The sequence below is a fragment of the Lagenorhynchus albirostris genome, chromosome 2, assembly GCF_949774975.1.
Source record: "Lagenorhynchus albirostris chromosome 2, mLagAlb1.1, whole genome shotgun sequence".
Classification (NCBI taxonomy): domain Eukaryota; kingdom Metazoa; phylum Chordata; class Mammalia; order Artiodactyla; family Delphinidae; genus Lagenorhynchus; species Lagenorhynchus albirostris.
Genome location: NC_083096.1, coordinates 107,256,121 through 107,283,236, shown reverse-complemented (window position 1 = coordinate 107,283,236; position 27,116 = coordinate 107,256,121). Strand labels below are relative to the sequence as shown.

The 27,116-nt window shown below is 41.0% G+C and overlaps 1 protein-coding gene across 1 annotated transcript in view; it reads left to right on the top strand.

The window, feature by feature from the left end:
- LOC132515509 (DBIRD complex subunit ZNF326-like) overlaps window positions 1-22,252 on the top strand; it is an 82,712-nt gene extending 60,460 nt beyond the window's left edge. Inside the window, exons 8-9 of the mRNA XM_060141913.1 lie at window positions 21,763-21,944; window positions 22,126-22,252. Coding sequence (XP_059997896.1) covers window positions 21,763-21,944; window positions 22,126-22,252 — 309 coding nt within the window. The remainder of the gene's footprint in view (window positions 1-21,762; window positions 21,945-22,125) is intronic.
- The last annotated feature ends 4,864 nt before the right edge of the window (window positions 22,253-27,116 follow it).

The window sequence follows — 27,116 nt, the reverse complement described above, 5'->3', positions numbered from 1 at the left end:
CCTTCACTCCAGTGGGTGGACTTCTGTGGTATAAGTGTTCTGCAGTTTGTGAGTCACCCACCCAGCAGTTATGGGATTTGATTTTATTGGGATTGCGCCCCTCCTACCATCTCATTGTGGCTTCTCCTTTGTCTTTGGACGTGGGGTATGTTTTTTGGTGAGTTCCAGTGTGTTCCTCTCGATGATTGTTCAGCAGTTAGTTGTGATTCTGGTGTTCTCACAAGAGGGAGTGAGAGCACGTCCTTCCACTCTGCCATCTTGGTTCAGGGCCCTATGCTGTTGAATAATTTTTGAAGTCAGGAATTCATAGAATTTGTTAGGCTTTCAAACTTAGAGTTAATCAGTTCCTTGAGCTTGGGAAGTGAGTAATGACCCTAAAATTCAGCTATGTAGGTACCCTTAATACTTTTATTGGTTTTTTCAAATACTTACTGAATAATAAACACATGTAATACACTCTGCTTGGTGCTATGTGTGATAGAGGCATAAAAAGTGACCAGGAGATTGAAACACTGATACTCATTTATGAATTTTTCAGGCAAGTAGGGAAATATATACACAGGACGAGAATACAAGCTGGAAAGTATAAATATTAGACTGTAAGATACACAAGGATAATGAGCATGTCTGTTTGTGTTTCCCTCAATGTGCCCAGACCTGGTATATTCCCTTACACAGTAGGAACTCAATAGACATTTGCTCACTTGAACTTGAAAGAAAGGAACAGATAGGATGTGATTGGACTTCAGACAAAGATTTATTCTAGTTGAAGGAATTAAGGAAGGCTTTGTGGAAGAAGTGGCATTTGACTTGGGACTTGAAAGATGCAAATGATTTGGACATAAAGAACTGGGGATAGTGGTGGTGGTGGAGCAAAAGCATTAAAGGAAGAGGTATCGTCAGGAACAAGGCACAGAGGAAATCATGGACTGTCCCTGGGGAACAGCATGAGCCTCCACATGGCTGCAGTCTTGGGCTTGCATATGGTAGCAGAATAGGATGGTAGCAGATCATGGAGGGCCTGAATGCCAGAGTGAAGCATTTGCAGTTTATTCTGAGGCAAGAGGGAAACAGTAGAGTGACATGAACTGAGCCGAACTTCAGAAAGAAAAATCCGTCAGCAGTTTTAAGATGTACTGGAGTAAAGAAAAGCTGGTAGGAGGTGGAGACTGCAGATGGAAGGTTAGTGGAATATTTCAGATGGAAATAGCAAGGGACCAAAGAAGGCCTTACCCAGGCTAATAGTGGAGAGGAAGCCATAGGTGTGAACAGTGTTGCAGTTCATGTGTTGCCGAGGCCTAGGGAGAGGAAAAATAGTCAAAGATTGTGTGCAAGTTTTTGACTTCAGTGCTATTAAAAGAAATCAAGCTCACTGAAAAAACTCCTCCTATTGGCTGGCTTCTGAGGGGAAATGCTGCTGGTTTTGGTCATTTGGGGTTTGAAATCCAGGTATGAGTAAAGCATGGCTGGTGAGGGTAGGAGATTCTTGGTCAGCATGGACGCGACAGCTGAAATCAGAGGACTGTGGCAGAAAGAGCACAAACGGGGCAGATGCTGCAAGCCGGATCCACTCAGCGAGAGGCCACCGTGCAGGGCCTCACGGCGCTTATCACTGCGAGCAGGTAACCAGCGTTTAGATAACAGTGGTGCAGAGTTGACGGAGGATATTTTCGGAACCCCTAAGTTTTGGGCTGTGTGCACATGTGTGTGAGAGAAAGTGTCCTTCAGCGAGTTAGTGATTTCCAACTCTCTCCTCAGCACTTTTTGTAGTGGAAGGCAGGGGGCAGCAGAGTCTCACTTTTCAAAGGCGATTCAGGCTGTAATTTGAAAGGCTTTTTATGTTTTGTTTGTTTTTTCCTTTATCTTTTTTTGTTAATGAAACCACCCCCCTTTTCAAGTTGGAGAACATAATTTGTTTCCTAAATTGCTGTCTTTGGGTACAGCATATGAGTCCGAAGCTTTACTTTGGGGGAGCATGTCTCCAAGGTGATTGTCAACTTTTTTAAAGAAATGAGTCAAGAACTTATTTACTGGTGAAGGTCTGATGCTATTTCAGAGGAAGGCTTGGGGTTAGATATGTAAGGGAGAGTTTTAACCTGAGAGCTAACTCTATTCTGAAGACAATGGTTCGTATTTAAAGAAAAAATAATTAGGTCTACCACAGCAGCACTTTCAAGATACATTTGCTGTTATAGTTTCAGTCTATAAAAGCACAGTCCACAGTCCTTGCTGCTGCTGTTGGCTGGTTTTCTTGAGTCAGGTTGATCTGGGATAAGGTGGGAAATGAAGCCATATTCACAAATAGAATTTATATTTCTTTGGTTTTTAACCTGACTCACTATTGCAGTCCCTCTAGTACTTTCCTTTTTTTTTTTTTTTTTAATCATTTTACCTTTCAGTCTCCAGCTACTGTCTAGTCTGCCTGTGAAGCAGGTGGTACAGAGGCTTCTCATTTCTGTTTCTAGTGCTGTGTTGTCTGTCACCAGGTGATGTCACCACTGGGCCCTGAGCGGTGGGTCCTACCATTGCCCTTCTGTGTGCCCGTCGTGCTGGATCCCATGCAGAGCTGTGGGGCTTGCTTCTCCCTTTGCATCTTGCTTTGTTACACAGACAAGGACCATCTCTGCCTTGCACATTACCGTATCTGTAACACCAGCACTATGCCTGCTATGGAATAAGTGCTTGATCTTTGTTTTTTTTTTTTTTGATTGTTACTGAAGAGGCACAAAGGCCTTTTCAGCTCAATGTCTTATAGAATTTTAAATAAATTAAAACAATTTTTTTCAGTTCTTCTACTTGTACGTCCTCTCTTTCTAGGCATGTGTCCATGAACATGTGTCCATGGGGATAAGTGCAAAAGGAAATCTTCCCTGGGTTCCAGGAGGAAGGAGGGGCAGTGTGCAGATAGATGGTGCTTAGTGCCAACAGTCAAGTTGAGATGAGCCAGGGGCCGGGTCTGCCCTGGGTATCTTTGATACTGTTCTATACTCCCCACTATCTTCAATTCTTTGATTATGCCATTCCTCTTACACTTCCAGCCCTTTTGTTCATACTGTTTTCTCCCTTAGAATGTCCTTCTTCTTTCCTGCTTCATGAACTTATCTTTCTTGTTCTACTTTTTCTTTTTCCCTCACAGCATTTGTCATTTTTTATCAAGTTATGTAGTTTATCTATTATGTTTGTTGTCTGTTCTCCCATCCTTCTACTAGAATGTAATCTCCATGAGTGCAGGGTTCTTTTTTCTGTTTACTGATAGATTCCAAGCACCTAGAATACTGCTTGGAACATATAGATACTCAATAAATATTTGTTAAATGAACAAACAGATCCTTAAAGACTCAACTCAGAAGGCATTTCCTCGGTGAAGACTTCCATGTCTGACATCAGCTCCCAACCCTGGATAAAATTTGTTTATTTGCCCTCTATATTACCATAGAGTTTATATTTGCATTATAGCACTTACCCCATTGTATGATAGTTGCTTTATACTTCAATAAAAATGATAATTTAAAATGTAACAGAGTATGAAATTGAAAGTATTGATTAAGGCACCAGGATGCAATAAGTATGAAATTTCAAAGTGAGATAACATCCAAAGATGCAAACTTCCATGAGTTTCTTGACTCTTAAAAAAACCCGACCCACACTGGAATATTGAAGGATCAAGAGAGTGGCGATGAGGAGAGGTTTTTTTGTTTGTTTGGTTGGTTTTGGTTTTTTTTGCGGTACGCGGGCCTCTCACTGCTGTGGCCTCTCCCGTTGCGGAACACAGGCTCCGGACGCGCAGGCTCAGCGGCCATGGCTCATGGGCCCAGCCGCTCCACGGCATGTGGGATCCTCCCGGACCGGGGCACGAACCTGTATCCTCTGCATCGGCAGGCGGACTCTCTACCACTGCGCCACCAGGGAAGCCCGAGGAGAGGTTTTTGAGGAGGATTTCTTTTGCAAGAGCTGTGCTCTGAGTCTTCCACCCCTACCAGGCGGAGCGTGCAGAGTGCCCTACCGTCAGGAGAGGGGTTTCAAAATGATTAATGGAGAAACGCGTCCCTGGCTGTTAGGGAGACAGAGTTGCTTGTTGAGTCTTGCCTAGAAATTGTAAAAGGCAAGACTGGCTGGCCAGCAGCTCTGAGGTCAGGAGCAAGGAGACACTCCCAGAGATTGTTGGGGGCAGTCGAGAGTTTCCTTTGGAGCAAATGAGAGCCATGCGGGAGACTGAACCAGTCTGGAGTCATCATTTTAAATCCTTCCCGAGATTGCTGCCTGGAGACAGGAGGTGGCCAGCAAGAGGCCAAAAATACATTACAGTCAAACACTCCTAAGAATATTGAAGAATCTGTGAAATTGTTAGAAAGGGTCATCTTTAAACACCCAAAGCAAGTTTGTCCCCAAATGCAAGAAATTGTCCCTAAAGAGAATCGGTCAAAAATAAAAACTTTCTGCCCTCTACCTCTCCTCCTTCCCTTTTTTAAAAAATTTTGCCTCTGACAGAGTGGGAAAAGTAGTGGCCAGCTGGGGAAAAGTAGAAACGCTGGGGCCTGGGAGAAGGCACCGTGTGGAAGAGGGCAAGGACGAGGCCTGTCTTTCTCACTAAACACAGTCAGCATTCATCAAAACCCTCCTCAGAAACGATGTCACCAGGTTAGAGATTGTACTTCTTACATGAGACTGGACGTTCTGATTTCTGAATTAAGATAGTTATTTATGACAAAACTATCTGAATACTCTTTTTATTACCTGGGAATCTTCAGAAATGTGATGATGTCTGACACTTTGCCCAGGGCCAGTGGCAGTCCTTTCCCCTCAGCAGAAATTTTAAAGGAACAGTGGAATCAGGCTCTGTGATTACCTTCCATGAACCCTGCTTGCTCATAGTGTCAGTGACAATAATCAGATTAGCTAATTTTATTGTGTGTCCACTGTTTTCTGGGCACTATGCTAACTATTAATGTATCTGTCTCATGATTCCACCTGATAACCCTATGTGGTGGGAACTCTTTATCATATTTAACATGCAGGAAAACTGAGGTTGAAAGAGATTAACTAATCTCCCCGAGGTTTGCACACCACTTAGAAGTAGAGTTAGTATTGGAACCCAGTTAATCTGATTATGCTTTTTTTTTTTTTTTTTGCGGTACTCGGGCCTCTCACTGCTGTGGCCTCTCCCGTTGCGGAGCACAGGCTCCGGACGCGCAGGCTCAGCGGCCATGGCTCACAGGCCCAGCCACTCCGCGGCATGTGGGATCCTCCTGGACTGGGGCACGAACCTGTGTCCCCTGCATCAGCAGGTGGACTCTCAACTACTGCGGCACCAGGGAAGCCCTGATTATGCTTTATTCTTTACCAGCTTCACATTTCCTCAGGAACAAGGCTGCACTCATGTCCACATTCCGCACGCACAGCACGAGGCCTGACTTTCAGCGCTCCACAGAAGTTTTGACTATGAACAATAGGTACATATATGTTGTTGGTAATATTTCATAGTAACATTTATACAAAATTAAGCAAAATATAGTATGGAGGAGCTTAGGCATTAGAATCAGGGGACATGAGTTTAATCCTGGTTCTGCCTCTTCACAGCTATGCTGTCTTTGAGAAAATTACTTAACGCCTTCATGCCCCAGGTTCCTCATGTGTCGAATGTAATAATAATGCCCACTTCGTTGTGTTGTGCTGAGGACCAAAGAAGGGAATAACTGTAAAGCACCTGACAGTACCTCGCATTTAGCACACAGTAACCATACTTGTCACAGCATGTGGCTCAACAATATGATGACATTGACTTATTTGGGTTTTGCATTATATTAGATTTCTGAATTAGCAGAGGGAGAATTTGGTAATGGTAGACAGACCCAACTCTAAGCAAGATTGTGAAGCACGCTTGAAGCTATCAGCCAATCCACACGCTGGCTGATGCCCCATGGCTGGCTGGACACTGTCTAACTGGCATTTGTCTTCTTTCACAGAGAGTGGTACAGTATACATTGTAATTAAATTTATAAACAGAACCTATGGTATAGCTTCTCCAGGCTGCAGACTATGCTCCCAACTTTTACTCTTTTGTGACAAACCCCAGGTCCAGACCTACTCACAACACTTAGTCTGTTGACTGTGTTGTGAATTCCCCCAGGGTGAAATATATCCTTTATTTATCTTTGCGCACTGCCTTGGTAAATGCTTACGGAAAAAAAGACTTGATTCCCACTTAACATATGTCGGTTTTAACTTTCCTTCCATGCAGAATTAAGAACATGATACAAGTGGAATCATACAATTAGAAAGGACTTAGGGAAACTGTAGTCCAACCGTCTCATTTTTTTTTTTTTTTTGCGGTACGTGGGCCTCTCACTGTTGTGGCCTCTCCCGTTGCGGAACACAGGTTCCGGACGTGCAGGCTCAGCGGCCATGGCTCACGGGCCCAGCTGCTCCGCGGCATGTGGGATCCTCCCGGACTGGGGCACGAACCCGTGTCCCCTGCATCGGCAGGCGGACTCTCAACCACTGCACCACCAGGGAAGCCCAACCATCTCATTTTATACATGAGGAAATTAAGCTGAAGAGAGATGAAGTGACTTGTGGAAGGTCATACACTGAGTTAATTCCAGACCTGGATCTGGAACCTAGGTCTTCTGACTCCTATCCTGGGGCTGTTTTGCTGCTCTAGCTATTACATTTGAAAGTGTGTTAATAATATCCCACATTTATGGAGTGCTTACTATAGTCCAGGTGTAATTACTAGCCCTTTACATTTATTAACTCATTGTCTTCTCAAAACAACCCTACAAAATAGGTCCAATTTTTTCATTTGTTTTGTTTGTTCAACTATCATAGAGTGGTGACAACCTACAGACTTCATATTGTGAATCAAACAATTTGAATTAATGTTATTTTAAAGAGAGATCACTATTCTTTAACTTCAAACCCTCAGCCTTGAAATATATTTTTATCAGGGCTAAAGAGATATTATCTGAAAATTCTACTGCTAAAATTTGAGGTCGTACTGTCCAAAGCCCCTCACTGCAGATGCACAGTTGAGCTAAAATGGCTTGCTTAACATCACATGGCTCTTCAGTGACAGATCTAATACCAGAAACCACACCTCTTTATCCTCACTGTGCTGCTCATTCCTTTCAACCACAGCTGCACTCACTTGTTCTTTAAAGCAAGTGTTTGCATTAATGACAAGTTTAGCACCACCCAAGCTGCGGTGTAACCAGGCCCCTGACTACAGGTTTACTTCTCTCCAGGATAAGGTATGAACCTTATGGAACCTCTGGGAAGCAAGAGGGAGCCCTGCAATGACCTCTGTGGGCTTGAGGAAACTGCCTTCTCCTGGGGTGTGGAGGGGTGTCCTCTAAGTGTGGCATTCACAGGGGAACTGAACCACTAAGAGTTCCCTGAGTTTCATGAGGAATAAAGGGCGCAAGCAGAGATAGTGGTAGGTGGAAGCAAAACGTTTTGCCAAATGCCTTCCTGGAAAATTATTTTCCAGCTGCAGTCATATTCGCTTTTACAAGGGCACGTGCAATTGTGACCCTGCTCAGCATCCGGCTTCTCCAGCGCGGTCACAGGGCATATCTATGACTGGGCTAGAAGTTCTCTTGTGAGAAATCTGTGAGCTACATTCCCTGCCTCTCAGCCACCCCAAACCATGAGGACACTGTGGCTACCCTTGTGTGTTGCCAGATAAGGGTACAGAAGGAATTAGAGAGGTGCCTGTCATTGAGTTTAAGGCTAACATAATTGCTACAAGCTCGCCATTGAGGGTTTTACAGAGGAGATAAGCACCATCAAGTTGTAAGGCTAATTTTCCTGTCCAGTCCTGAAAAGGAGCTGCCCTCAATAAATCATCTTCCTAATGGAAATGACAGAATTATTCTCCCAGGAGGGGTAAACCTGGAGGAATGCACAAACTACACATCCTTCTCAAGGGCAGTAGGAAGGAAACACAGAGCCATAGCTGCTTGGGAGGATCTAAGGCTTCCTAGGGATTTGTTCCACCTCTCTCCCTCTGCGTCATTCTTTTTTTTTTCTTTTTTTAAGATTAAAAAAATTTAACTTATCGGGGCTTCCCTGGTGGCGCAGTGGTTGAGAGTCTGCCTGCCGATGCAGGGGACACGGGTTCGTGCCCCGGTCCGGGAGGATCCCACATGCTGCGGAGCAGCTGGGCCTGTGAGCCATGGCCGCTGAGCCTGCGCGTCTGGAGCCTGTGCTCCGCAACGGGAGAGGCCACAACGGTGAGAGGCCCGCGTATCACAAAAATAAATAAATAAATAAATAAATAATTTAACTTATTTATTAACAAAAAAACCAAAAACAGTTCACCCATTTCTTGCCCCCTTCCCTGAAACCACCAATCTGTTCTGTTTTTTTTTTAACATATGTATACACACATTTCTTAGATTCCACATGTAAGAGAGATTATACAGTAGTTATCTTTCTCTCTCTGACTTATTTCACTCAGCATAATGCCCCTGAGAACGATCCATGTTATCACAAATGGCAAGATTTCATTATTTTTTATGGCTGAATAATATTCCATTGTGTGTATATATATATATATATATATATATATATATATACCACATTTTCTTTTTCCATTCCTCCGTTGATGGACACTCAAGTTGTTTCCATGTCTTAGCTATTGTAAATAATGCTGCAATGAACATAGGGTGTATCTTTTCGAGTTAGTGTTTTTGTTTCCTTTGGATAAATACCCACCAGTGGAATTGCTGGATCCTGGATCATATTGCATTTCTATTTTTACATTTCTGAGGAGTCTCCACACTGTTTTCCATAGTGGCTGCACCAATTTTCATTCCTACCAAAAGTGCATGAGGGTTCCCTTTTTTCCACAACCTCACCAACACTTGTTATTTCTTGTCTTTTTGATGATAGGCATTTTAATCAGTGTGAAGTGAGATTTCATTGTGGTTTTGATTTGCATTTCCATGGTGATTAATATTGAACACTTTTTCATGTACCTGTTGTTCATCTGTATGTATTCTTTAGAAAAATGTCTATTCAAGTCCTCCATCCATTTTTAATCAGACTTCTCTTTCTTGTTGTCCAGTTGTATGAGTTCTTTATATATTTTCAATATTAAGCCCTTATCAGATATATGATTTAAAAATATTTTCTCCCATTCAGTAGGTTGCCTTTTCATTTTGTTCATGGTTTCCTCTGTTGTACAGAAGCTTTTTAGTTTGATTGTAATCCCACTTGTTTAATTTTGCTTTTGTTGCTTTTGCTTTTGGTGTCAAATCCAAAGAAATAATCACTCAGACTCATGTCAAGGAGCTTGCTACTTATGTTTTCTTCTAGAACTTTTATGGTTGCAGATCTTACGTTCAAGTTTTTAATTGACTTTGAGTTAATATTTGTGTGTGATGTAAGATAGTACTTTTATGTGTGGAGTAAGCTATTTTATAGTAAACCATGTGGTAGAGACATAAGAACAGACAAATAGGAAAAAGGAACAACAAAAAACCCAGTGTACATAGATCCATGGATATATGGTAGCATCATAAATTGGATGGGAGATGATAGTTTGTTTGCTACAGTGTGTTTGCAACATTGCAACGCTGGCTCACCTTCTCACCAACTGTATCTGTAATACGGTTGGAGCTCCATTTCACATCACGTACAAAATTGAACTCAAGATGGATTAAAGACCTAAGTGTGAAATGTAGAACTATAAATCAAATAGAGTTTATTATGAATATTGATAACAAACACAGTAGTCCTTATAGTGCCTGTGAATTTCATTAATAGAAATTTTAGATATTTTTCTGCCACGTTAAGTTGTTGCATATATCTCATCATTACTTTGAAATGATGGTAGTTATTAGATCCATAGACATCCTCTCATTTAATGCTTTAATAAAGCAGTACACATATTACTATGTCACAAAGGGAAAAATATATTTATAACTGTATTTCAATAAATTGGTTTCCTTTGTAATTCCAACTATTTTATTTTATGTTTTTAAGGACAATATTCTGAGCAGTCCATAGGCTTCATTAGACTGTCAATGGGGTCTGTGGCACAAAAATGAGGTTCAGAAATTCTGAGAAAGGAGGGATGATCTATAGGTGGAGGCAGAAGCCAGACTGCAATGAACTGAGAAGTGACTCCACCTGAAAACATGAAAATGGCTGAGAAAACTGTTTTTTTGGCATTCAAGGGAAAGAAGTGATAGGTAAAGGGAGTAACAGGATCAAGAGTAAAACCAGGAAGAAAAGCATGAGTGCATACATAAGTTGAGGTGAAGGATCTGTTGGAAAGGGCGAGACTGAGAGGAGAGGGGGAGAGAGAGTGTGACTGAGGTCATGAGGTCTCAGACAAAAATAGGACGAGTGAAAGCAGAAGCATGGAGGGATTAGCTTCAGAGTGGATGGGAAGGACAGGTTCAAGTTTATATACATTAGGGCAGAGAGGAAACAAGGACTTTCAGTATCTGATACCTCATCTACCCTTCCAAATATTTTAGGGGAAGGGATCATTTACAAGCTTTGTGCTTAAGAGTATAAAGTTGTGGAGAATGGGAAGGTTGTTGACTAGAAGTTAAAAAAGGATTGCAGAGCAGATCTTGGGGCTGTAGTGGTCAGAACCCATTCAGCTGTAGTGAAGTCAGCGCACCAAAGTGAGAAGAGAGACATACAGCTCAAAGCTGTTGTTGAGTGGAACTCAGGAGTGCCGTTAAAAACATAGTGACCACCAACCTTCTTTTTTTTCCCTGTGAAGGTGGAAATACTTTGCTTTAATCAATGATAACATTCTTTTTCTATGTCATTTTAAAAGCTTTTATTTTTAAAAACCTTTAGGATTTTATGTCTGATGCCCTCCTTACTGAAATAAGGAGCAGAAAACATGGATGTTTGGACTAGGAAATCATGAACTAGGAAACATGACTGAAACCTGACAAACATTTTTTTTTTTTAAGGGAATAGCATTAACGTATAGCAAAACATCCTATATTTTATATCTTATTTTACAGTTAAGAATACTTTTCTTATTTGGAAATGCTCTTGTCTTTGGACCAAAAGTAATAAAACATAAAGAACTTAGTAATACTTAATTATTTTAGAGTTTTGATTTTGGAAAATAAATTTAACAATGACATCAAAGAGTTAAAACCAATTTCTTTGTTAATATTCTGATGAAAAAAATTCTGTATGAATCATAATAAATTTTTTTGTTCCAGTCTATATATTTGCTTACAGAGAAGACTGAACACATTAAAATCTTTTGCTTAGTATATTGATTTTGTTATTTGTGTTTTAACTATTTGAAAAGCATCTTAAAACTTTATTCAAACAGGAAAAAGAAGAATACATCGAGCCAGCCATCTCTATTAATTAGTGTAAGCTTTTGTAAAAAAGAAAATGAAGACTTTAAAAACCCAATTGGAGACTCTAAATAAAAGAAACCAATTTTTAAGCAGCCGTAAGAGAACCTTCACTACATATGAACCCCTTCCAAATGGTCACCTTGGAAATGCAGACATCTATTCTAATGATGTTATCCTTACATTATTTATAGAACACGTCTTGTAGAATTTCCTCTGAATCCTGTTGCACTTTTTATTGTTGTTGGTAATTATATTAGTCAAATTGACACATAAAATTCATCATAACAATGATGTTTTCAGTAACGGAAAATTCTTCCTTTTGGGGGAGGTAAGTTTGATTTAGAAATAGCTAAGGCCCTATAGAAACAAGTCTGGTGAAACAGCAAACAGACTATCACGGTCAAAGATAAAAAGCATGACCACAGTGTAATGAGATGAATTTTCTCATGATGGAAACAAACAAACAGACAAACAAAAACTCCAGAACTGCCTCTGAGGGTGACACTGGCCATGTATGTGAGATAAATTAGAAAGGCAGGTAGGATTCAAATTACACAGGCTGGGATTGCAAAGCTGTTTGAATGTAATTTTAAATTCAGTGGAGGACCCATTAAAGGTTTTTGAGCAGTAGGATGAGATCTAGGACGTTGTGATTTTCTATAGTTGTACGATATAGTACCCCTTTTCAGGAAAAGGAAATGATTTGACGTAATTTACCAGTGAACTGATATTCTATTTTTCTATCCTTTAAAAAATAATTCCCGTTGATGGAGAGGATGGAAGTGGGGGTGGGCAAAGGGGGAAAGATTAATTGTCGGTAATCACTGTGACATTGGATCATTAATTCATTAAATGTATTGAATCACTGAGTAAATCATTATCATTTATTTTTTAAAAATTCTTTTAAAATGATATAATAAACACCTTTTATGGGGTCACATACTATATCTTATTTGTATCCTCTGCCTCTTCTATAATGCCAAAAATTTAGGAATAATATTTCATCAGGGCATAGCTGATAAGTGTTCATTTACTCTTAAATATCTCTTTCTTTTTGAGGATATCAACATTCACTTGCTATACTTAGAAACTTCTGAGTTCTTCTAGACACTTTCCTTTTCTATGACATCTACATTAAATACACAACCAAGTCCTATATTGCCAACAACATCACTGCCTTATTTTAGGTTACCATGAACTGTCTATAAACTGCAACGATCTTATTTACCTTTTAAAATACAGTCTCAACTCCCTTCAATAAATTTATGTGTTCATTCATTTAATCCTGCAAATAATAACCAGGCACTGTATTAGGCTCTGGGTCTCCAATAGCAAACAAAGTAGACATGATACCTGATTTCATGGATTTATATTTAGTGGGAAGATGGGTGTAAACCTATTTATGGTTATGAATTGTAATCAGTCCTATAAAGAAAAAAAACAGAGAGGTCTGAGAGAGAATGACAGAGAGGATGGCACTGTAGCCAAATTAATCTTTCTAAAGATCAAATCTGATCACATCTAAAGTCTTTCCTTTATTTGCCTGCAGGATTAAATCCAGACTCCTGAGAGAGGTTCACAAGGGACCATGTATTTGTACCTTAATGTCTGGCATAATGCCAAACTCACAGAGGTTAACAATATTAGTGGAATGAATGAATGTTAATCTTGAAAATGGTTTTAAGACAACCTTGCATTTACTTGCATTAATAAAGTTTGTTCGTTTTGAAAGAGATTGCCAAATACTTCATTAAAAGGAAAAAAAATGCTTCCATCAATTTTTGAGCCCACATTACACGTAGAACTTTTTTTTTTTGTCCTTGAAAACACTACTAGAATTTTAACTGAAATATCAGAAATGTGCTATTACTATACTGTGTAAAACATTGCTTTTTTTGTGTGGCAGGAGAAGCCTGTAGTAAGGGTAGTGAAAAACAGATTGACATTTGGTCATTATTTCTTATCAAGGGTGTTTTACTTGTAATGCTATTTGACAGCTATATTCTAAGTCTGACAGCATTGAACCAGTGTAATTCCCACTGAACTGCTCTAAATAGGCAGTATTGCAATCAGTTTAACAACCCCTGGAGGCAATAAAATCTCCCCTTTGAACAAATACTCAAGGGGAAGAAATCTAAGATTTATAAAGGGCAGCAAGTATTCAAGAAAGGGGCAAAGTTTATGTGTGAGCCTATAATTGATGTTTCCTTTGTTGGAAAAGAAAGCTTGAGGATGCTTTAAGAATTAATCTTTAACAAGTTCTAATCTGCACTAACAAGTGTGTTCAGATGAGTGAAAGAGATATGTAATTCTGAGAGTTGAGTTGCTTCCAGCCAACTAAGAAAATTTGAAGGGGTCTTAAAAGTATGAGGACACTTTAAAATTAAACCAGAAGACTTAAGCCATCCATGTCTCTTTGATGTCTATGCCAGAGGGTCACCATCACTACAGTGTTAATTAAGCTTTATGTTTGGCTCATCGTTTGTACTTACTTAATATGTATGTACCTGTATGAAGAAAAATTCAGTCAAATATAGTATCATACTCATTACAAATGAACTTACCAGTTCTACTTCTGTTGATAGTAATTTAGTTAAACACAAGTTTAATCCAGGTTTAAATTAAGACTGTCCTAGCTTTAATCTTCTGCTTCTATCACTATTAGCTGTGCATCCTTGGGGATATTATGCCATCATTCACAGTTTTCTCATCTGTAAAATGGGGTTGATATTTCTTATTACCTTGGGGTGGGGGGGTGGGTTGAAAGTATTTAGGTAAAGAAGAGTGCCTAATTCAATGTGGGTCGCAGAGTAATAGCTGAAGCTGACTTAAATGAGGTCTTACTATGTGATAAGCAACTGTGAGTTTCAAGTTGCTTGATACTCTCAGTAACCATATGAGGTTGGTACAATAGTGTGGTAGAGAGGGTGCTCTGAGTGCGGGGGCTCTTAGGAGAAATATGTTGGGATACGCAGTCAACTTAATTCTCTATCTTGGACCCAGTTGCTAGGGAATTAGCTTTGTCCCTGTCAGTGGACTCCAAGGAGGTTGGTCCTGAAACTTCGGAATTCCTCAGCATGTCAGGGTGTTCTTGTCTCTAGAGGGTGTTGGGGGCAGAAACTACCATCAAAACTCAAGTGACACCTATCTCTACCTCTCCATTTTTTTTTTTTCCGATACGCGGGCCTCTCACTGTTGTGGCCTCTCCCATTGCGGAGCACAGGCTCCGGACGCGCAGGCTCAGCGGCCATGGCTCACGGGCCCAGCCGTTCCGCGGCATGTGGGATCCTCCCGGACTGGGGCACGAACCCGTGTCCCCTGCATCGGCAGGCAGACTCCCAACCACTGCGCCACCAGGGAAGCCCCTCCATTTTGCGTGTGTGTGTGTGTGTGTGTGTGTGTGTGTGTGTGTGTGCGCGTGTGTGTGTGTGTGTGTGTGTGTGTGTTGGCTCATTGTTGATTCCTCTAGCCCTAGCTCTTCTTGAGAGGCCCCCCTCTATGTGCTCTTATAAAACCCTGATACCCTACCACACCCTGTCTCCTGCATTGTCATTGTGGGGGGCATTTCCACTCTTTAATAGTACCTGTTAGGCTTCCCTGGTGGCGCAGTGGTTGAGAGTCCGCCTGCCGATGCAGGGGACATGGGTTCGTGCCCCGGTCCAGGAAGATCCCACGTGCCGCGGAGCGGCTGGGCCCGTGAGCCATGGCCGCTGAGCCTGTGCGTCCGGAGCCTGTGCTGCACAACGGGAGAGGCCACAACAGTGAGAGGCCCGTGTACCGCAAAAAAAAAAAAAAAAAAGTACCCGTTTCTTTACTTCTGAGCATATGAGATGTTGGCACCTTCTCAACTTCTTGAAGTTCAGTGAAGCCGTATGGTTTGACGTGGGTGAAGATTTGTGAGCAGAATGGACATAGGTTACTCTGTGCTCACGTCCCTCTCTCTTCTCAGCCATGTCAATTCCGCAGGCCTGCGTTGATAACGGAGATGCAATAGTGAATCGTCATGTGGAGGGCAGCTGTCGTGGAGAGTTGTCAGAGCACGCAATAGACACTGCTGTGTCAGATATATACCTTTGTTGCCTTTTAGCCACCGAGATTTTGGGGGTGGTTTGTTACTGTGACATATCTTGGCTAATACAGTCATTGCTGGGTCATCATCCTGCTTCCTCACCTGTCTATAGGTCTTTAAGGGAAGTAATTGTCTTGTTCATCATTCTGTCCCCAGAGCCCTGTTACAGGACTGCCTGGCATATGGTAGGCAACTAATAAATTGTTCATGGAATGAAATAATGATTCTATATCAAGGAAGGTGCTATCTGAAGATTTGATTTCCACAGTAGCCGAACCCTTGGCATGTTTCTGATGTGAGAAAAAATGATGGAGGAATATTACTTGAGGAGAAAAATACTGATCATGATTCAGTATCTAAAGCTTTTGACAATTTTTTTAAGAAAAAGATGTTTTATCATTGGAAGAGAGCTATGTAGAGACAAGAAATAAAACACACACTTCTCTTTATTTATGGATAAATAACAACAGTGAAATATGCCAGGAATTGGAGAAAGAGGTCTGTGATCTGAGGTCACACTGAAACAATTTTTACTAGGAATTTATTCATTCATTCATTCATTCCTTCATTCCACATCGTATGCTGACTGACCTTGTGTGTACTGTGATGGGTGGAAAGAATATGAGCTGACATCTCTACTTGAAGAGCTCACGGTCAAGTAGAGGATAAGCAGAGACCCAGCTAAGTAGAACACAGTGGAATAAGGGCAATAATAGAAGTGCTCTTGGGAAAGAGCATAGAAGATGATGAATTTACAGAAATGATATTTTATTTGGGTCTCTCCACTGGTGTAAACTCACCTTTTCCCTCCAATGACTACCTGTGTTCATCTCCAGCCACCACCATGGCCTTATTCTGGGCTTTGCCATCATCTGGAAGGGTGCCAACTCTGGAACAATAAAATCCATGATCTCCTCTCTGACCAAACCCACCAGTCTTCTCAGCTTGTGTATTCAGTTATGGCCATTTACAGCTAGCTGTTCCTTCACATTCATCAAGACTTTCACTCTCAGATCCCTCCTATTTTAACTTTTCTCTTTTCCCAGCTTAGAGCTCCATGGACCAACACTTTGGCCACTCTCTTACTGTTCTCCTTAATTCCTTTACTCCTTTATTGTCCTGTTTTTGGTTCTATAGAACCACCTGGAAAATTCCACCTTGGTTTAAAGCACTTGTGGCCTTCTCCATGCTTATGTGTAGACTGCTGGAGGAAATCATAGGCAGATTGGGAACACTTTAAAACCATTATTTCCAACTTTAACTAGAATCTCAACATTTCTCAGTTATCTATGTTTCCCTACTCAACCTTCTTTCCAATCCTTCATGATGACGATTTCAAGATTTCTCCTCTTTCTTAATATTCTCAGATACTATCACCTTCTACTACACGCTCAGCAGATGACCTTGCCTGTTAATTTTCAGAGAAAATATAAACCATCACATAGGTGCTCCTTTAAATTCCTGCAACCAATGTAAAAAATTATTGATGGTTCCAGTCACACTTTTCTCCTTCTATTCTGATAAAATGAAAGAGTTGGGCTTCTGTCTCTCTTAGGCTAATAACTTGGGTAAGGATTAAAATACCAGGTTGGGGGAAGGAGAGGGAATATGTTTGTGAAATAAGGAAAGGGCCTAGGAAAGAATCCTGAGGAATAGCATTATTTAAGAGAAAGATGAAGGAAGAAGACACCACCACAGGGCCTGAGAAGGAACAGTCAGAGAGGGGCGAGGAAAAGCAACTAAGTGTGCAGTTAACAGAGCCAAGGGAAGAGTGCATTTCAAACAAGAGGGAGAATCGACATTTCCCATCTGTGAAACCTTGGAGAAGTCAGGTAAGATAAAAAAAAAAAGGCGTATCTTTTAGATTTAGCAAAAACGAGGCTATTTGGGACCTTGATAAGAGCTTCAGTGGCGAGACAGGCAGCAGCCAGATGGGGTGGGGTGGGTTGAGAAGTGAAAGGCAAGTGAGGAACTGAGGAGTCCATTTGTAACTTCTATTCAAAGAGGTTTGACTCTGAAGGAGAGGAGGTGAGACAGGACAGAACGGGAGAGAGTTATGGGGTAGACAAAGCTATTTGCCTTTCTGATAATAGAGACTTTGTGTATTTAAATGCCCATGGAAAGAATAAGTAGAAAGGGAGAGGTTAAAGAAACAAGCAGGAGAGGATAGGATACTCGATGGAATAAGGTCCATGTGAAAGCAGGAAAGGATAGAGCCCAAAGCTTTTTGTAGCCTCCTCTTTTTCTATCCATCTTTTTCCAGGCCATCTGGTTTCTTTTAACTCGATATCACTCTTTCATGCTTTCAAATACTATCTACATGATAATGACTTCCAAATCTAAGCTTCATGCAAAATCAATCTCTTGAGCTCCAAATCCTTTTATCCAGCTGCCTAGTGGACTGTTCTCTCCGGTTAGCCATAGGCACCTTAGGCTCTATGCACCCAAAACAGAATTTATTTTCATTTCTTCCAAATATGCTTTCTTTTCAATGCTTCTTATACCAGGAAAAGGTGCCACTATCCAACCAAAATCCTAGTAGGCATCTTCGACTCGCCTTTGCCTTCCCATCTTCTCTTCCCACTTTCCTCCCGTAGTGAATTTTTTCCCTAGTGAATCTTGACTTAGATTCCCCCTTCTTCAAGAAGCCCTCCTAGCCCGTACAAGTCAAGAGTAGATTTTCTTCCTATATGACCTCATTGCATCACTTACAACCTCTATTTTAGCACTTATTACTTTATTTTGTAATTGCCTTTTTAATAGCCTCTAAGCTCTATGTTGATAGGCAGGGACTGTGTCTACTTCACAGTTACATTTCCAGAGCTTGGAACGTGGTGAGTGTTGAATAAATATTAGTAGAATGAGTGAATACTTATAACTGCTAATATTTATATACCACTTTAAGACATTTCCACATTTATTATCTAATTTAATCTTCATATACAACCATGAGAGGTATTATTTTCCCTGTTTTATTGATGAAGGAAAATGGGGCTCTGAGAGTTTAGGTGCCTTCGCCCAAGAGTGTCTGCCTATAGGGTGCAGAGTAGGACTGTCCGTCTTCTGGTAGTTATCTCACAGCACGTTGTCTCTCATGGGTAAGGAGATTTGACTTGGGCTAATAATGGCTTGAGACAGCAAGGTTTCCATGTGGAATGCCAGATACTTTCTGATTTTAATCATACTGGTTCTGTATTATTCCAAGCTCTCTGGGAGATTCCTAGCATAATGGTAAAAAACAAAAATGGTGGAATTGATAGGGACAGAGTAAAGGGACGAAGTAGGTGATTAAATAGTTAATCCCACTAGGAGACTGTAAGTAGAAAAATATGGGAGACCCCTGTAAATTAATGATTACTCAAAAAAGCAGGTTTACTTAACCACAAAACCAAGCAGGCTTGCCTAGCAACAAAACCATGTGACAGAAGAAAGAGACATGCCCCAAAACAACAAAACAATGGTGGCATGAGACCGACATCCTGCCCAGTGAGCTCAGTAAGTTAATGATCCCTAGGTCATGCTCTCTGCACACATAAAGAACAATAATTTATGGAAAGGTGCTCATTGTACAGAGACATCAAAAAACTTTTATAGTCTTGGCTTGACCATGTAGGGACGAAAAAACTCCCCTGGCCAGCCTGGAGGAGGAGCTGATGATGGAAGCATGACGTCTACTCAAGAATGAAGAAGAAAGTGGTCTTTCACCTCTCCCTCCCACTATTCCTTTGATTCTAAAACTGTAGCCCACTAAGTTCTCAGGGCGTGGCATCCTCTCTCCCCCCCGCTTGTAAGCCTCAAAAGCGTCCTATTCTCATAAATCACTTCTTATCTATCACTTTGCCTGTCGCTGAATTCTTTGTGCACTGAGACATAAAGGACCGGGCTTTTCAGAGCCCCGCAGAAATGACACCTATCAGCTTCAGAATCAGGCTACATACATTAGAATCCTTCCTGCTACCTCTGTGAGCCTGGGCAAGTTTCATAACCTCTGTAAGCCTCAGTTTTCTCAAAGGTAAATTGGGAACAGTAGTACTTATCTCCTAGGTGCTTTTAAAGGTAGCCCTTAACATAAACCCTGGCCCAGATGTGGTAATTAATCAGCAGTAGTTATTATTTTTACCATGACCATCACCCTCGTGTTATCAGTCAGTACTCTGCTGTGCAGGCAATACAACAGACTCAGAGGTTCTTGTTTTCTAGGGCAAGTAAAAAACGTCATCTTGGCAGTTCCTATTGTCAGTTAATATACAGACCGGTCTTGAGTTCCAGACCGCTCAGGCTCCCTTGTCCATGATGATACTCAGAGGGAGAATCCTGCCTTATGGGGCATCGGATAGTATTGTTGTGGCTCTAAGGGGGCCAGACTTGGGAGGATTGGAGCCTATGGCTGAGTCCTAGTTCAGAATCTGAAGATTTGAGAATTTGGGAGAGGGGTGGATGAAGGTGTATTTGGTTTAGAGGAGAAACCAAAGATAAGGTTGTCCAGTAAGAAAGGAGAGGTGAGACCCGAATAAAGCCAGAAAAAAATGAAAATAGCTAACAAATATTGATTGCTTAGTAGGTATCAGGTACTTGTGTGTATTATTTAATTCTTATGACAACCCAGCAGATTGTGATAGCATCCCTGTTTTGTACTTGAGGAAGCAGAGGCCCAGAAAGGCTAAGTAACTGGCGCACCGTCTCACATATGGTACCAGCAGGAGAGCACACCTGGGGTGCAGGGCAAGTGGAACCAGAGTAGGAAAAGGCGCTAGAACATGCTGTTCTGGGGAACACCCCCCTCAGCTGGGTGCTTTGGCTTCCGTGGGTTAGGCTGTCGAGCTTTACGTACCCGGCGCCACCCAGGTAGCCCCTTAAAGGAGCTGACCAAGCTGGCTGCACATCGCATTTCTTTGGGGTCTTGTTAATTGCACAGATTCCCAGGTCCTTCTCCCTGGGAAAGGATCTGACTCAGGAGGTCTCAGGTACGTCCAACAAACCCAGGTTTTAACGATCACCTCAGAAAATTCTGAAGCACCCGGTCCTCTGACAGATATTTAGAAAGCACTACCTTGAAGCTACCCACACCCTGGAGGCAGCGCGGGGGTTTTATGCAGGCGTTTCCTCCCACAAGTTACCCAGCAGCTGTAGGTAAAGAATCTATTGATTACCCAGTTCTGGCTGGGGAAGGGTTGGAACCACGCCAAGCAATTCCCTTGGTTTCTCAAATCCCAGGCTTCAGAATGAAACCTGGATTAATATCCTGCACGTGTAGAGTGCAACGTGGGCTGGGAAAGGTATTCCTGTTAAATCGACTTTATTCTCCACAGAATGCTGCTGGATTGTTAGGTGAGCTTAAAATCCTGAATATTGGGTTTGAGTTTCTCAGCAATCATTTGTGTTCTACACGAGTAAAGGAGCAATAAGCATTTTGTCTGCAGCAATCTAAATCATCCTGAGGGAGCAGTTTACATCATTAGAATGTAATGAAATAAGTTGTCACCGGCAGCTGCCAGCAATATGTCTGGCGACTTAGAAAAAGGTTACGTTTAGCAGACATTTTCTGCGTTGTATTTACTTTTGTACACGGAGGGAGGTCGGGTAGGCTGGCAGGCTGATTTTCTTTCTGATTTCATGTACTCTAATAATGGTTTGTCTCAGTAAGTATGGAAAAATCAAGTAAAGTACTTGATGAAATGCTCCATGTCAAAGCAATAATTTAATGCTTCACTAGGAGACTTGAAGAGTCTGTTCTCCTCCAAGATGAAGTGTGCAGCATGCGAAATGCTATTCATCACCGAATTTTCTTATCCTGTTGTTAGGCACAGCAGTATAAACTCTTGGCTAGGGGCGCCAATGCATCTTGAAGCTTTAAGTTTTCTCCACCTACACCATCACCACCCTGGCCCAAGCCTAGCCTTTGTGTAAAAACTCCTAACAAACTCCTGACTGATCTCCCTTTCTCTCTTCTTGCCCTTCTGTACACAATTCTCCATTTGGTAGCCAGCAGAGTTGTTCTCTACACAAATCTGATTGTGTTTAGCTGCCATTTCCCCAGCATTTAGAACAGTTTTTGACACATTGTAGGTGACCAGTAATAATCTGTTAAATGGACAAATAACTGTTACTCTCCTGCTCAAATGTTTCAGTCCCTCCCCACTGCCTTCAGGATACAGACCAATTTTCCTAACACGGTTTAGGAGGCCCCTGCCTGCTCATCCCCTCCCTTATACACTCTGCTCCATCCTGAACTACCTGCATCTCCTCCAGTTTGCCATCTCTCTCTTCTCTGAGACTTTACACCTGCTATTCTGTCTGCCCAGATATCTTCCCTTCCTCTATTCTGCCCACTTTTCTTAACAGCTAATTCATTTTCATTCTTTAGATCTCCGTCGAGATGTCAACTCTGAGCAAGTCCTCTCTGATTCTCCTGAGGTTGAGTTGCTTGGACCTCATTTGTGGTCCCAGCTCCTGAACTTGCCCCCCACAGCTTTGCTCCACTGCATGGTAACTGCTGATTCTCTTGTCCTGTATGCAACTATGCTGTAAGCTCCTTGGGTGCAGAGATGATCTCTATCTTACCGCTATACAGGTCCTATCGGCTAGCACAGGTCCTGGCCCCTAGTGTAATAACTACTATCGCCTGCTGCTGAGTGAATGAATCAGGTTGATAGAAACAGCCTAGAGAGCCTAAGGCATTGCCTTGATTTTTCCCCTTGCCTTTAGTCGGAAGAAGGTCCTACGGATACTTTCACAGGCTCTCAGAGTGAGTGACTCTGATTCAACTCCCTCAAGCGACACCTACATGGTCACCATTTTGACCCAAGCTACCATCAGTCCTCACCTGGATTAGAGCAATAGACCCCTAATTGGTCTCCGCCCACCTTCTTGTCCTTCTATGCATAGTTTTCTATTCAGTGGCCAGAGAAGTTGAAGCCTAGAATGTCTGAATGACTTATTCAAAGCTTTCAATGGTTTAGTAGCAAAACCATAATGAGAAACCATTTTTTTTTTTTTTTTTTTTTTTTTTGCGGGCCTCTCACTGTTGTGGCCTCTCCCATTGTGGCGCACAGGCTCCGGACGCGCAGGCTCAGCGGCCATGGCTCACGGGCCCAGCCGTTCCACGGCATGTGGGATCTTCCCGGACCGGGGCACGAACCCGTGTCCCCTGCACCGACAGATGGACTCTCAACCACTGCGCCACCTGGGAAGCCCATGAGAAACCATTTTTTAGGAACTATTTTTTTCTAGCTGCTCTATAGTCCCAAACTTCCCCTGATTAAATCCAATTTGACTCTGATTCATACTTAAGTCTCTTAACATAGCTATGTTATTCTAATTCCAGCTGTGCTTTTTCTTGAGGTCTTTGCACAAGTCCTAGAGATCATACCCTTACTCCCTCCTTGCAATTCTGGGGACATCTGCTTTCCTTCATAAGCAACATCCCTTATTTAGAGAGATTTCATTGACATAATGAAACCTTAAATAATAAACCTTAAATCTGCAGAGTTTATAATGACTTAATGCCTCAAAAAAATCTGTGTTCGTATTTTTCATTCTCGATGAGTATATATATATATATATATTACACATCTTTATTGGAGTATAATTGCTTTACAACGGTGTGTCAGTTTCTGCTTTATAACAAAGTGAATCAGTTATACATATACATATGCCCCCATATCTCTTTGATGAGTATATATTTTTTATGTACTCAGTCTATGAAGACACAAGCGGGATGGGGCGGGAGCTGAAGACTGTTATAGCCCAGAAGTCTGTGCTCGCTCCATAATATCTTAGCAGGTGTCTTTGTCATTAATTCCCTGATACTGTTAGCTTGTTTCGCTGAACCCTCAGGGATCCCAATGGCAAAAGTTTTCCATTTCTTTTTCTTTTCTTGCTGTCCATTTTTCAGCTACTCTATGCAACTACCATCTTGTTTCCTTCATAACATGGCTACTATTTGCTTTTGTTTTTCAGTTTTTTGTTTTGATTTATTTTGTTTTTTTGTCGCTAGCTTGCTGTTGCTGTGATAGAGCACATTATAAAACATAGTGGGGTTTTGAAAGGGAGATAGTAATTTTTGGTTTGGGGGTGATTACAAAGACTTTCCCCCTTCCTCCCATCTAGCCATTACTCTAAGACTTTTGCTCTATACCACCCCATTTTCCTTTTCTCACAGGTAGCAACTGGGGTTTGCCATGTGCTCCGGGTGCACATACCTATAAATAAAAATTATTTGAAGAAGGTGCAGAGTCAATTTTAGGGTTGAGGTCTTGTGGGCAGTCGTCAGGAACTGGGCTTTGGGAGGGGTAAGGGTGGAAGGCAGAGAGAAAGGGGTCTTTAGAGGTCGAGCAGCTGGGACTACCTTCAAGAAGTAAGTGATACATCCCTGGAGAATCTAACTGAAAATCATCTCATATAGCTGGCGAAGCATACGAATCTCAGGGTTCCTTCCCTCCTCAGGACCATAGTTCTTCTTTTTAAATTTTTAATTTCATTTTAATCTTGAAATAATCTTAGATTTATGGAAAAATTGCAAAAATAGTACATTTTTATATATTCCAATTCCCCAAATGTCAACATTTTTAACATATATGCTTTACCATTCTCTCTCTCCAGGCATACAAACTAAACACACACACACACACACACACACACACACACACACGTGTGCACACTCAATTTTTTTCTGAATAATTTGAGAGTATGTTGCAGATACACGACTTTACTCCTATGTGTTTCAGTGTGTATTTTCTAAAAACAATGAAAATATCTTACTACAGTGTAATTATCAAAATCAGGAAATTAACATGGATATAGTATTAATTATTGTCTAACCTATGAACCCAACTCAAATGTTGTCAGTTGTCCTTTTAATGTCCTGTATGACAAAAGTAAAACATTCTGGCTGAAGAACCAATCCGGGATTACTCTTTGCCTTTGGTTGTCATGTTTTTTAAGTTTTCTTTAATCTGGAATAGTTTTTCTTTGTCATGACCTTGACATTTTTGAAGAGTACAAGATATTTATTTTTCAGAAAGTCTCTCAGTTTGAGTTTGCTTGGTATTTCCTCATGATTAGATTCTGATTATACATTTTTGGCAGGAAAACCACAGAAGTGATATGACCCTTTCAGCCTCACATTGGGATGCACATGATGTCAGATACATTACTGGTAATGTCTCATTAAGGGTAATGTCAACTTTGATCACTTGGTCAGCATGGTATCACTTGGTCTGACTTCTCCACCATAAAGTTACAATTTCTCCTTTGGTAATTAATAGGTATCTTGTGGAGAGATATTTTGAGACTATGCAAATATCTTATTCCTCATCAAGGCATAACCCACTAATTTTAGCATTTCATTAATGATTCTTGCCTGAGAATATTATTACCATGGTAGTGGTCAATGGTGATTTTGAATTACATTATTTCTTCTATATTTATTAGTTGGAATTTTACTTTAAGGAAAAGCTTTCCCTTCTGATTGATTGATTGACTGATTTATATTTATGGTCTCACAGACTTATATTCTATGGGTTGTCATTCATTACTATAAGTATCTATTTTCATGCTCAAATTGACCCAGGTTTAGCTAGCAGGGAGCCCTTTGAAGCTAGCTCTGTGTCCTTCTGACTTATCTCCATCAGTCTCTGAATACTTCCTTACTCTCTGGTATAACAAAATGTTCTAGGCTTATCTTGTATTATCCTATCCCAGTCCTGGAACTAGTTGTTTCTTCATGGAGCCCTAATTCCTTTTGGTGAAGAACGGCATTTAGAAACAAAGATCTGAGCGCTAGATGTGCTCATTAATACTGAGATATCATTTCTTCTAGTCTCTCTCAGTAAATACAGCTGAAGAACACACACACACACACACAAACACATGCTCATACACATATATCTCATTTCTATTTCTAGAGGGCCTTAGCTTTTGCTTATTTAGCTCACAGGGCAGTGAGAAAGGAATTATTATTTTGTGTTTGTTTAGCACTTTAAAAAATTTCTAGGATTCATATTTTCATCAAGCTTAAAAATGACTCACTTTTTCCTCCCCAATTCCTGAATATATTTCACATATCTATTTTAAATTTGAAACTCTAGAACATGTGTGACATAGAGTAACAAATACAGATCAATGTAAGTAGCCAGGAACAATGGGAGATTGCAAGACTTACTGCTCTCCAGTGCTTGACTGCAGAAGGTTATGGGCGTCAGACTACGTCATGGCATGCGATTCTGTTCCCTCAGTGAGGCAGGTGAGATGGGAAAAGTTCATTGTTTTGGACATATGTGATCAACATTGCTCTGGAAAAAATGAGCGACAGTATTTTATTTAGATACATATTATTACACTATTGTGGTCTGAGAATGTTGACTAATATTAATTGTATTCAATGAAAAAAATGTTCTGTGGTGAAATATGCAGAGTATTTAATATGCTAATGGGTATTGTGACTTTTCAAGAAAAGGATATAGTACAAGATTTCCTAAACTTACTTGTCTGTGGAATCCCCTTTCTATGGAGCATCTAGATGAATTTATGTCCCATGAAAACCACTTTGGGAAATGCTGTTACATACACATTCGCTCACATAAAGTCATAATACTAAAAATGTCCCAGAAAACATGACTTGCTCTGAGTCCCTGACCTCTCCTGAATGAAGTCCTGATGAAGTGGTTTGTGTTCTCTGTAGATAAAAGAAGCCCAAAATGTGTGCATCCCATTTTCTCTCTGACTCATTTCTCTGTGTCCCTGATCAAATGGAAGGCTTGGAGTTCCTATCTCTGTATCAATGAGGTCATGGGGATGTTTGAAATTTAACAAATGTGCTACTCACTCTGAATATTTATTTCTGATAGATACATCCATAATATCTGCTGATTCCCTAAGGGTTCCTGCCCCAATGTCTACTAAAACCTGTTGTGATCCCAACTCCTGAAGCGAATTTAGAACCCTTTGGAAAATGCATGTGTGTGAGAGAGGCAACTCCAATAGCAGTATCAGTGGTACAGATGAACTAATGCTACTGCATAGTACATTTTCTTTATGTACTTTAAGTTTTTTCTTTAAAAAACTTATTTATCAGAGAAATTAAGACTTGATAACCTTAAGAAATCACACTGTTTAGGCTGATTTCTTTTTTCCAGCGAGCCACAGAAAGTGCAAGTTAAATTAAAAAAATTTGCAAGCAGACTACATTATACAAATATTTTAGGGCTTCCCTGGTGGCGCAGTGGTTGAGAGTCCGCCTGCCGATGCAGGGGACGCGGGTTTGTGCCCCGGTCCGGGAAGATCCCACATGCCGCGGAGCAGCTAGGCCCGTGAGCCATGGCTGCTGAGCCTGCGCGTCCGGAGCCTGTGCTCCGCAACGGGAGAGGCCACAACAGTGAGAGGCCTGCGTACTGCAAAAAAACAAAAACAAAAACAAAAACAAATATTTTAGTATTTTATTCATCTAGAAGAATGAAGTTGACTATCAAATCTTTTTATACTGGTGTTTTTTGACTGAATGATAGGTGTTTACTAATGTTACTAAATACATTCCTCCAACATTTTTAAGATTAATGAACAAAACATTTTGGGTCCCTGAATGGGTTTTAGATCTGTAAATCAATCTCACGGATCATTTTAAATTACTAACCATAAGCAAACACATAAGCAAGAATGACTATAAATTGGGTTAATTACTGTAGCTCAAGTTTTAGCTC